Source organism: Ailuropoda melanoleuca, chromosome 15, assembly GCF_002007445.2.
Source record: "Ailuropoda melanoleuca isolate Jingjing chromosome 15, ASM200744v2, whole genome shotgun sequence".
NCBI classification, from domain to species: Eukaryota; Metazoa; Chordata; class Mammalia; order Carnivora; family Ursidae; genus Ailuropoda; species Ailuropoda melanoleuca.
Window position 1 is genome coordinate 11,466,461 of NC_048232.1, and position 12,906 is coordinate 11,479,366.

The 12,906-nt window shown below is 46.5% G+C and overlaps 1 protein-coding gene across 2 annotated transcripts in view; it reads left to right on the forward strand.

The window, feature by feature from the left end:
* CAMK1D (calcium/calmodulin dependent protein kinase ID) overlaps nt 1-12,906 on the forward strand; it is a 431,244-nt gene that overhangs the window by 348,583 nt on the left and 69,755 nt on the right. For both annotated transcript variants that reach the window (XM_002928067.4, XM_034643631.1), the window contains exons 4-5: nt 3,370-3,508; nt 9,543-9,669. In XM_002928067.4, the coding sequence (XP_002928113.1) occupies nt 3,370-3,508; nt 9,543-9,669 (266 nt within the window). The remainder of the gene's footprint in view (nt 1-3,369; nt 3,509-9,542; nt 9,670-12,906) is intronic.

Here is a 12,906-nt window from a genome sequence, read left to right on the forward strand (position 1 = left end):
AGTTTCTTTCTTTCTTTTTTAAGATATAATTTAATTTATTTATTTGAGGGGGGCAGAGGGAGAGAGAATCTGAAGCCAACTCTGTGCAGAGCCTGGCGTGGGGTTCGATCTCATGACTGAGAGATCATGACCTGAGCTGAAGCCAAGAGTAGGATGCTTAACCCACTGAGCCACCCAGGTGCCCCAATAGCCAGTTTCTTTCTCCATATACACCCCCCTAATGAACCTCTCTCCCATAGCCACCATTAATTAATTTTATTTGTTGATCTGTCATGACAGTTCTATGCCTTTTCCTCAGTCACCTGACCCTTCTAACTCCGTTCTGATGCTTGGCGTCTGATGCTTGGCTCTCTTTGGGGAACTCCATTTCTATTGTGGAGCTGTAAACCATGCACTCGGGAAACGTGCTATAAAAGGATATTGATTAAAGAAAGCAACCTGTCAGCCAGCCCAGCAGCCAACCACCCAACCTCCTCATGACCTGCAGGCCTGAAAATGAGACATGCCCCTCACCACGATTCTAAACTTATTTCCCCATCAGTGATTCTGGGATTCTGGTTGTTCACAAAGGGATTTCAAAATAAGTGGGTGTCTTAGCTCAGGCTGCCTGTTACTAACAAAATACCAGAATCAGGGCAGCTTAAATGACAGACATTTATTTCTCACAGTCCTGGAGTCAAGTTGCCAACTGATGTGGTTCCTTTTAAGGACTCTTCCTGACTTACAGATTGCCTTCTCCTTGCTGTGTCCTCACATGGCAGAGAGAGAGGGAGGGTGGGAGAGGAGAGAACTGGATGGACTCTGGTTTCTCTTCTTTTAAGGACACTAATCCCACCATGGGGCCCCACTCTCACGATCTCATCTAAACCTAAATACCAGCCAAAGGCCCCATCTCCAAATGCCATCACACTGGGGCTTAGGGCTTCAGCATGAACATGGGAGGGGGCAAAAACAGTTAGTATGGAACAGTAGCCATTTGAAAGGTATGCTTAGGAGATTTTTTAAAAATATACAGTGATTTGCAAATTTTAAGGCATTTTTATGAGTATCATTATATTTTTTTATTGGCAAGTTTTTAGACTTCTCCCCTGTGCCTTGGTTTCTAAGGAAACCAGATACTAAGTACTGTTCAGAAGAACAAAGCCCTGGTGCAGTGTGAAATTTCGGAAGTGAAATATCTGATGTGTGGAGCATGGAGACCATGACAGAACATGCTACAGTGACAATTACACTTTGACTGCGACGCTTCAGGTCTTACTGCATTGCTGCCCGATCGGAGGGCAAATATTTGATTGACTACAATCTATTAATACCTTATAGATTGCATAGGAGAAGGGAGGACTTGGAGAGAATGGGAAGCAGGAGAGATGACTTTTGAAGGAGGGCAAGAATTCTGGCAAATGTGGGTGGTAGAGTACTCAGGGTGGGAGGTGGGGGCGGCGAGGGGTGAGCATTCCTGCCCAAGCTCTTCCCGTAGCCCGCAGAGCAGAGGACATGAGCGGCAGGCCGACCAGTAGTAAGAAAGTGCGGGAGCGCTTGGAAGGGGTGCCATGATTGGAATGTGGGCGGACGGTGGAGGAGGAAGAGGAGGGGCACAATCCAAACAAACCTTTCCTCCTTTAGAGCTAATGCAGCCAACTGGGCATAGTCACTGGCCCCTAGTGGGCACCCAGTGAATCTTAAATGAATGCTTGAAGAGATGATCAACTGATGTGAATACACATAGGTTCTGTAGGACACCCTCCAGGTCTGCAGAGCTCTTCCACTGAAACTCATGGCAAGAAGGGTCTAGACACACAGAGCCTGGTGGGAGCTTGATGTCCTGCTGCTGAGAGGGGGATGTCCTGAGATTTTGGTTTACTTAAGGATGGACCATTTAGACAACCCTGGTCATCAAAAGGTAGTTACTCCCCGATGTTTCCATTTCTTTTCTCTCTCTGAATTGCTTATTTCTCCTGAGTGTCTTTCCTTTTCTTATTTTGATTGCTCAGTTTGCTTTGGAAACAAGACATTATCCAAGCACAACATCGCTTAGAATGACTCTCCGTAATGGGAGACACTTGAACACCTAGGCCTTTTATAGGTGTAATTGGTTTTCTTCATTGGTTTTTTAAAAGGAAGGTTTTGGTGGATCAGATATTGCACGTTAATTGCCATGACTTGCAGAAAATGAATCAGAACTCTGTGTGTGTGTGTGTGTGTGTGTGTGTGTGTGTGTGTTACTGCTAGGGCAAGTCTTTTACTATATCTATTATAGCTGTAAAAGTTGTTTGGGAAACTGTTCTATGATTTTAGTATTTCAAATAAATTGTCTTCAATGTTTTTGGAAATTGTGTTTCTTTTTATATAAGAGAATAGTGTTAATATATCCCTTGAGCTAATTTCCAAGATGGCTTAATTATTTGAAAGCAGTGCTATTTTTCTTTGAGAAGTATATATTCTATGAATTTGAAGGCTAAAGTGTTGAATTGTTCCTACTCAGAATTGTGCAGCTCTGTTACTTGGTCAAACCCAGAGCAGCAGCAAATATCAGAGCTGAAAGGGGCTATAGGGGTTGCCCACCAGGGTTTTTTTGACCTTTGCCAATCTAGGCAATAAATGCAATAAATAATATACACAATAAGCCGAAAGAAAACGTTTCCTGTGGCCTGAAATTCAAAGCAAATGAAAGGTAAATACTGTCACCAAAAATCACTGTTAAATAAGGTAATGGGGTGTCATTCTTCTTTCTCTTTTTGTAAATCACAATTGGCTTTCAGGTTCTGATGCCTCTGAGGGTAGGCCCCTACCTTCTTTTGGATGTGGTTGACTAGATTAACCCCCTTATTTTACAGATAAAAAGCCTGAGGTCCAAAGATTCAAGGAATGCCCAGGCCCCCACCATATTAGGAGCGCAGAACTTGGTCAAGAACCCAAGCATAGTGTTAGCTGTTAGCTATTCACTGCTTTGCCCACAACACTGCCCTCTCATTCTCCCCACCCTGCAGACCTTTAAGGATCCTTTCTTATGTGAAGGAGGCATCCTATCCATCATCTCCCTGTATCTGATGATGCCAATATTCTGGAAAGTTGTTCTGACTTTATATTGTCATAGCAGGATGGACACCAAGGCCAGAAGAGACTTTTCAAGTCTTCCCTTTCTTTCATTCTGGATATCCATACCATCCTGACACAGAAACACTTCCCTGGTATAGCTTCTGGGGAACAGATGGGGCAAAACATAAATCTGAAAATGAATTTATTTTGGAAATAAAATTTGGTTCTCTTGTCATATTGAAATCTCTTATTGATGGCTTTCCCTGAGCAATTTCACAGGTCCCCTCAAATTTCTTATTTGTTCTTGTTTTTTTTTTTTTAAACAAACAACAGTGTATCCGGTGGAGAGCTGTTTGATCGGATAGTGGAGAAAGGATTTTACACAGAAAAAGATGCCAGCACTCTGATTCGCCAGGTCTTGGATGCTGTCTACTATCTCCATAGAATGGGCATTGTCCACAGGGACCTCAAGGTAAGGCCATCACTCAGCAACATCCTCCAGACCACTCTCCCACCTGCAATGCACCCGTCCAAGAGGATCGGCTCCAGAAAATGGATGAGGTTGCTTTTGATGATGATATGGGTGGAATGAATGGTGGACATTTGTGTACCGCTAGTTGTCAGGCCCTTTGGGACCCAAAGAAAGATGATGAAGATCAATGAGACGGGCCATGATTTGGGAAATTTTATAACCACTATGCAGCCAAAGGGCCCCAGAGAGGTAGGTTGTGTATTTTGTTCAGGACATATTGGCCACGAAAACCCTTTTCCCAGTGCAGTTTCTCACAGTCTTCCCCCAGTTCTGGCCCTATTTCAGCACACCACACTGCATGAAAGAAAGGGAGGGAGTGTGTAGAGGGCTTGACAGAAGAAGAGAAATAGAATGTTATCCAGAAAGACAGGTCGAATGACCTGCGATCACAGCCTTCCCCCCCGTGTCCTGTAGGTTACAGTCTTATCTCTTTTTGATGAAGAGTTGGCACGCTGACCCTCACCCGATAGGACTGGAGGATCGGGGCCTTCGTTGGGCACCTTGGCCTTGCATCCCTCCGTGGTCAGTATGGATACCGAAGGGTAGATATCAAACATATGCCATCAAGGATAGATATCGAACATACTGATTGGAGGAACAGCAAAAAGCAATGAAGGCTGTACTGAGGCTTCATTCTACAGAGGCCACAGGTCAAGACAGAAACTCCACCCCAGCCCACATACCTGCCACTCACCTTATAAACACAGGGATTATATTGTACTGAAGCCATGCTCTGCATGACATGTGAAATCTAAACCAATTTAAAGAACAAACCAGAAGCCTTTTTTAAAACAGAATTTCAACATCTGCCCGTTATCTAGTACTAGGTGCGAATAAATGGTATAGCTTTTCTTTTCATAAGGTCTCACTGTGAGGTTTTCTCCTCTTCTTCTCTGTGGAATTTTCCAGCAACTAGGGTAGAGGCTCCCAAATGTTAGCCTACATCAGAATTGTCTGGCCCCACACCAGAGGCTCTGATTCTGTGGGTCTGCAGTAAGGGCCCGGGAACTCACATTTCTAAGGGGTTTGCAGGTGATGCTGATGTGATCCTGGGAATGTCCTTGGGGAATGGCCCGACAAGAGTATTTGGGAATGTGGATGGAGTCCTTACAGGCTTTGCCCTTTGCAGGCTTCTTGACAGCTGAAATGGGCTGTGAGCACAATTAGTTAATCTTCAGGACCTAGAGGTCCTTTAGAGCTAAGCCCACTTGGCCCCTCTATGCTAGGTGGCGGTGCCTGCTCGGCTCTCTCATGCCCTCACCAAATGCCAGTTCCCTGCTTCTAGAACACAGGAGCAGCTCTCTGAACAAGTTAGAGTGGTGACCGACCGCAGAAGTGTCATGTGTTGAGCCGAGTGGTCTGTACTTCATAGAAATAATTCCTACGCAGAGAACATTCCTTGAGGGGCTCTGTGTATTTCCCCTTCACAAGGCAGATGGGCTGCACAGGAGAAACTGCTTTTTCCACCCACACAGCAATTTCAGAGAAGTATTCGAGGCTCCCAGCCCCTGCAGCTGTGAGACCGTCAGGCTTATCACTGTGGAAAGAACAGTGCCATGTTGGAACCTTTCATCACTGCTTTTCAGAGGCACAAAGGAGTTTGAGCTCCATGGCAGAAGTTGGGCTTGGATTATCAAATTTGCATAAACATCTGAGAAAACGAAAACAAACTATATGTTCCAGTTCTGAACCATAGAGAGCATGATCAGGTTAATTTAAGATTAGGGCATGATCTGGGATGCCACCCTACCCTCACATGCAAACACACCTCGTCCTCTTTCCTCCAGAAAAATAGTCTTGTGTCTTCTTAACCCAGGAAGGTACTAGAGATAGTCGGTTGTCCTTTTTTCAGAACAAGGGACTGAGATAGGAAATGTCTGCTGCTGCCCCCTCAGATCAGGATAGGGCTTCTCAGCCCCTGCACCATGTTCTTTGTTGTGAGCGGCTGGCCCGTGTGTTGTAGGATGTTGAACAACATCCCTGACCTCTACCCATGAGAACTCAGGGCACTCCTGCAGCCACGACAACCAAAGACGTTGCCAAGTGTCCCCCGGGGTTGCTGAATTGCCCTAGTTGAGAGTCACTGGATTAGGAGTGTGATTATGTGTAACATTAACTTTATAAGAAATATTGATTCAGAGCTTTTAAAAGCTCGTTACGTGAACTATTAAAGGGTTGGTATTGACTTTCCAACTCCAGTATTGGCCACCTGTTGTCTTGCAAGGATGTCATAAAATAAAAGACATTATTTTTTCAGGTGAGTCCTGGGCCTCTTGGGACCCCAGGCAGAATTGCCAGATCCCTCCTGGGCCCCCCAACTAACCGAGCCCTCCTACTGCCAACTGGGGGTCTCCATCTGGATTACCCCTGAGCCTGTCTTTTCTCCCACTTTCCTGTTCCCCACCTCCCCTCAAGAAAAAGCGCCGCAATCTTTACTAAGTCAGGAGATGCTTATAGGCAAGTACTGATCTAGGTTGTGAAGGACCAGTCCCTTGAATCCTTCTTGGTAATTGTCCTGTAAAAGAGTGCCTTATTGACCCAGATGTATCCCCTGGAGGAAGAATGTGTAAGGAGGGGTATTTGGCTCCATGGGAATCTCTTGCTTAGATGCATCCTTGTTGAGGAGCCTGAGGTCATTGCCTTCCCACTCCTGGCTTCGCTGTGCAGCTGCAGAAGTACTGGGACAGGAAGATTAAAAATCAGAAACTCAAGAAAAGTCCTCTCTGCCCCCGTGATCAGATCCTTACTGTTAATCATGAACCACATGCATCTTTTTTTTTTAAGATTTTATTTATTTATTTGACAGAGAGAGAGCGAGAGAGAGCACAAGCAGGGGGAGCAGCTGAGGCAAAGGGAGAAGCAGGCTCCCTGCTGAGCAGGGAGCCCAATGCAGGACTCGACCTCAGGACCCTGGGATCATGACCTGAGTCGAAGGCAGGTGCTCAACCAACTGAGCCGCCCAGGTTCCCCCACATGCACCTTTTGATGAGATTATTTCACCCCATTTTTTAGCACTATTATTTTGATTATTGATTGGCCCATTTTATTCTCTCTTCAGACTCCTTGAGAGCACCCTCAAGCATACATTTGATTTTCTTCCAATCACATGCTTCATCCACAGAATTAACGTCACTGTACATGTTAAGTGCCATTCCTTCTCGTGTTATGAGTTTGGGTGAAGGATAGTATTTTTTTCTTTTGGGTTCTGTTAAAAAAAATTATTCTGACACTTGTTAAAATAAAGACAACTTTATTTAAGGCAGCTGAAAGAAGGGTATCATGATGGGGAGAGAATTGGATTCAAATCCAAGTTCATCAGCGACATGTGGGGATTTATAGCCTTTGAGCAGAACGAGGGTTGTGGATGGCAAATTGCTAAGAGGGAATATCAAGGATGGGGGATTCTTGCTAAAGCCTGGCCAAGAACCTATTAGACATTGGTAGACTCTCTCCCTTCAGCAAACTTGAGTTCAGCCCCTCCTGAATCTTCTTTCTGACCAGGCTCCATCTTTGGACTCTGTCCTTAGTCCATTGGCTCTGCCCATGCAGTCCAGGCTGAGCAAGAATCCCATGGAGTCACTTTGCTGAACATCCCCTACCCTTGAGATCTGATCAGACTCCTCATCCTCCACCCTCCATATCCGCCCACCCTGGCCTGCCTTCAACAAGGATCCTCTGAAACTGGTGTAGCCACAATCCCCCCACCCTTGATATTCCCTCTTAGTAATTTTCCATCCATTGACCCTCCCCCTGCTCCTGGGTATAAATCTCCCCTTGTCCTTGTTATATTAGGACTTGAGTCCACTCTTTCTCTCCAACTATAGAACCCCATGGCAGTGGTCCCCCCCCCCCAAATAAAGTTTTCTTAACTATCTCTACCAAGTGTCTGAACACACTTTTTTTTTTTTTAACAACATCCAAGGTGGGAGGTGAAGAACTTGGCCAGATTTCAAGGGTGAGGGAATTCTCTCTATGCTAACTCAGCAGGATTCTTGCTGTGACTGGACTATGCAAGCCCGGCAAGACAGGAAGGACACAGAAGGCCAAGGTCTAGGCCTTGTCAAGAAGAGGGCTCAGAGGAAGCTGAGGAAGGGGGTCTTGGGCAGTTCTCAGAATTTCCTCATACCAGTGGTTGCATATCAGAATCCCCCTGTAAATTCTAACATCCAGAGGCCCGGGTCCATCTCAAATCTGCTGAAGAAGGCATGCAGACATTTGGTGCCATCACAGTGATTCTGCTGGGCAGCCCAGCCGAGAACCACTTCTCGAAACAGGCCTAGTCACTCTATGAGAGAATAGATCCTCAAATTCAACACTCAGGAACCAAAGATTCACCACAAACCACTGATAAGGGACATTCTTGCTTCACTGGTGGGGACGGGAGAAGAGCCAGACTGGAAGCGGTGAGGGGAAGTGGCTTCCCCAGCTCCGATTCTTCCTGTTGTGTTTCCCTCAAGGTTTAATGTAAAGGAGAGAAGTGATTTTGCTTATTCACTGTGTCAATCTTTGGAATTTTCCTAGTGGGGGAACAGGAGAGGTGTCAGTCCTCAACATTATCTCCCCCAGGGAAAACAACATTAATTGAGGTGACCCTTCTGTGTTCAGGCTCTGCCCGGGCAGGACTGGCCCAGCCCTGAGGCTGGGACATCTCCCGCAGTCTCCCTGGGCTCATCTCTCTCGCTCTCTCTCTCTCCCCCCATCTTTTTTTTTTTTTTGCTAAGAATGATACCCCAGTTTTTCATAAAACACTATGCAGTGAAGCTTCATTGTCTCCCTGCTGCACCCCTGGATTGCCTCCCCTCCGCCTTTCCTACGGGGTCGCCATGGAGGTGCCCCTGACATGCAGAATGGTAGTAGGGACGGGAACCGTGATCACACCTCTGCCACGTGTCGAGCATTCCTACCATCTGAGCTCTGTCATGTACTGTTCTGGGAAGCAAATGAAGAACCACCACAACCCATATGCTCCAGAAAGGCAAACAGAAGGTCAGGGTACTTAAGGACACATGGCTATGAAGTGCTGGGTCGTCCGTGATGATGTCCCTCTATTTCCCAGAAAGTGGAATAAGCACGGGTCAGCTGGCTCTGGAAAGGGGAAAGCGGGATGCATCTACCAGAATGGCAGGACATGGGACGTTACCAAGGCCGGAGAGAGAGACCCTTGCACTAGAGAGAGGTTGCTAACAAGAGTCAGAAAAAGGGAACAGAAGAGCCCCTGCAGAAGTCATTTCATTTCTCAGGATCCCCTCTCCCTCAACCTAAGAAATAAACTGAAAAGTCTAAGAGGTTTTTGAGGCTGCCCCAATATAAGGTTCACTTTTTTGAAGTACTGATAAGGCAAAGGGACTCACATTTCTTGAAAACTTCTAAGTGTCCAATACTATGTGGGATCCTCAACATTGCTCTTACTAAACACTGCTTTTCTTAATGCATTTACTATGCCCGCAGGTCAAGCACGTTCTTACTCGATGATTAGATTGTGTGGCCTGATCAGAAAGGATGAATACTTACAATTTGCATTGACATGGTTGGAACTGGAGGGTATTCTGCTAATAAGTGAAATAAGTCAGAGAAAGACAATTATCATGTGGTTTCACTCATATGTGGAATATAGGAAACAGCGCAGAAGATCCTAGGGGAAGGGAGGGAAAACTGAATGGGAACAAATCAGAGAGGGAGACAAACCATGAGAGATTCTTAACGATGGGAAACAAATTGAAGGTTGCTGGAGGGGCCGGGGGTGGGGGGATGGGGTAACCAGGTGACAGGCATTAAAGAGGGCACATGATGCAATGAGCACTGGGTATTATATACAACTGGTGAATATTGAACACTATATCTGAAACCAATGATGTACTATATGTTGGCTAATTGAATTTAAATTAAAAAGAAAGATTTTGTGGCTTGGTGAGTCTCCCACAATGAAGTCAGCTTTAAACACACTTTGTCCATTTTTTTCATATTTTCTTTACAGCCTGAAAATCTGTTGTACTACAGTCAAGATGAGGAATCCAAAATAATGATCAGTGACTTCGGATTGTCAAAGATGGAGGGCAAAGGAGATGTGATGTCCACAGCCTGTGGGACCCCAGGCTATGTTGGTAAGCACGGTGTGTGTGCCCGTGTCCGCTTTGTCTGTCTTCAGCGCCTGAGCCTGGCGCAAGACCACAGCTGCCTCATTCCCTTTGAGGGGAGAATGAAAAGGCTGAGACACATTGGAACGAGTTAGAAGAGAAGCAGTTTCCCCCGAAACCTTGTAATAGTTGGGGAGAAATCCTGTCTAATTTGGGTGTGGGCCTGAGTGGAGGCCTGGAGTGGATTTGGATGGATTTCCGGGTTCTGATGCCAGAACTATTGCATACATATCCGTGTTTTCAAGTGATTTACAGCGAGGTAGTGAGATAACGATGAGGTGCAGACACAAGTAGAACGTGTAAAATGTTGAGATAGAAGCGGCCAGAAAGAGAATATCGACAGGAGGAATCTGCTTTGTACCGTGATGAAGTCCCTCTTGAAGGAGCCAGTCCCGACTGGTAATGGAGAAGCCAAGATTAAAGGCTTTCCTAAAATCAGAACCCCAGATCCAGATCCTTTGTACCAAACATTCAGAATGCAGAAAAGGCTACGGCAGAGCTGAGCACTTGCATGCTAAGAAGCATCTTCTGTCTTCTGGAGACCTGGAGAAAGGCCATGGGCGGTGTTGGTGAAGTTTTCGAGACTTTGATTTACGTGAATGATTCACTCATGCAGCAAACGTTTACTAAGGTGCCTACTATGTACCAGCTGCTGTTCTAGGCCCTGGGGTGAAGGCAGTGCATAAGACACATGGGGCACCTCCCTCAAGGAGCTCACATTTTATTTGGGAGCGACAGACAACAGACAAAGACGCGAAGAACGGGGGTGTTTAGGCCATGGTAAGCGCTATGAAGAAAATAAAATGGGAATTTGCAATAGAGTGGCAGGGCACTGGGGGGATTAGGATGGCTAAGGGCACAGGAATGACACCAGGGTATTTGCCTGCGTGTGGAGAAGCAGCCAGCCTCAGGACTGTGAGGGGACAGAGCGTTCTAGGGAGAGGCATCAGCTTGGCGCCAAAGCCCTAAGTGGGAAAAGCCTGAGGAGAGGGTACAAGCTGGGAATGTCTGAAAGCTGGGGGAAATGGGGTTGGAAAAGACTTTGGAAAACAGAGACCAAGGCTGAATTCTCGTCGTACACACCATGATGGCTTTTCCTAATGAGAACAGGAAGCCCGCCCTAAAAGAGAAGAGGGAATGTTCTATGACAGGCATCATTCTTGTTTGGTTTTACGTACAACCACACAAACTTACCAGGCCAGGCTGAGGAGAGCAGGCCTCATACCTCAGGAGCCTGGGGCCCAGCACATTGTGGGGAACTCCAAGTGAGCTCTTGGGGCCTTCTCGGCCCTTCAAGTGCTGGCATAACATGGGTGTTAGGTCACAACTGTCTCATCTTTAAAGATGCTGGAAGGACAGGAGAGAAGAGCGGGCTGAGGGGAACGGAGGATAACACGAACGGAAGCAACAGACTCAGGAGGAGATCGTGTCCCTGGTTGGTGTGTGCACTGGACAGAGGGGTGGTGGTGGTTCTGCTCACAGAGAAGCCAGCGCAGCCCATGCCCGGATGAGATTCATGGCGCCCTGCGCGTTCTCGGTTCTGGGCTGGTGAAGTGATGCAGCGGGACCCTTCTGTACCCAGTCGGGGGGACATGGAATCACAGCTGTGGTGTGAGGTGCACATGGGAACACACGCGTGTGCCCAGGGTGGGACTCATGGAGGGAGCAGGAGTGTGTGCAGTGTGTATGTGGGATTTCTCTAGTTCAGTTCAAGCTGCCAGGCAAGTGGCAAATGAAAAATGAATGAGATGTGCTTCTCCTCCTTTCTCTTCAAAGACGTGGAGGAGAAAAGCCTGTTCCAACAGGTGAATCAGAAAATGCGAAGGCCCGTGAGGTCATGGTGTGCGGTCTCCTTGCCAGGATGGCTCTGCTGTCTGCAGTGTGGTCTGCAGCCCTGACCCCGCCCCCCAACACCTTCCCCCCCACCCCCAGGCCGAGGAGCTGCTGAGGGCACCGTGCTCGCCAACTTCTCCTTGCAGGAAGTTGACTCTCAGGCTGCAGGGCAGACGTTCTGACACAAGTGTCCATATTTACATATGCATCATACTCTTCTCCTATTTGGCTCTGATGTTGGAAAGCTCTAGCACTTTCCGAATGGGTTTTTGCTTCTTTGCTCCTTGGCAGAACCCAGGAATGGCACAGTCTCTGGGTTTCTAAGCAGCTGTTGTCTGAGTGGTCTGGTTCTGTTTAGATGTCAGATGCTGACCAGTCTGGGAACTGGGAACAATGTGTAGATGTGGCCCTTGATGTTACTACCCTAAATGGTGGCAAGTGGAGCCATCAAGTAATTCCGTTGTCAGATATGGAATTTTCTTTGAGTGAGGAGGGAGAAGAGGAGCTCTGTGGGAATGCAGGTGTTCTGATCATTCATATTTGTCGAGCACTGAGATGCGTGGGGAGTCCTCTTAGAGCAAGGAAAGGGATACATTGGGAAGCTCGTAACTTGTAGACCTATACCTTGGGCAATGAGCAGCAGAGTTTGGGCTGTTTCCTCCCCTGCCCTTCCCCCTCCCTCCTGCTCAGGCTGCACGGCAAACTCCTATTTAGCCATCAAAGCCCACCTTACATGTTTCCCCTTTGGGCTGCTTTCCCAACACCCATCCTCTCTTTTGTCATCCTAGTTCTTTTCCTGACCATTTTTTCACCATGGCTCTGACTACATTGCATCAGGGTCCATACGTATCAGTGCCTTTCCCACTGCACTGAGGGTTTTTCTACATTGGGATTATCTTATTCATCTCTGCACAGACGCTTGTTAAATTGATAAAAACCCAAAGTTCATGAAAATTAGCATTTTTCTCTCTCTCCTCTTCTTTCAGTCATTCAACATGCATTTATTAAATTTCTGTTATGTGCCGTGCTCAGTGGTTTGGTGTTAGGAATATGAATATGTAGGGACGGCTTTTCTGACTTCAAAATGCTCACAGTATTGTGAGAGACAGAGGACAAACAGGCAAATTGAATAATGTCTGTTAAGTGCTACATTATTCATCACTTAAGGATTATTTATTTAGTGCCTACCTGCTGTTCTAGGTACTGAGGATGCGTCAGTAGAAAGGAAAAGAAAAATAGATAAAGTCCCTGCCCTCAATCAAGGTGCTTACATTTGAGTGAGACAGAGACAGACTGCATGCAAACAGCGAAGTCTATTACTTAATATCTTAGATTGGTAAGTGCTATGGAGAAAAATAAAGCAGGAAGGAG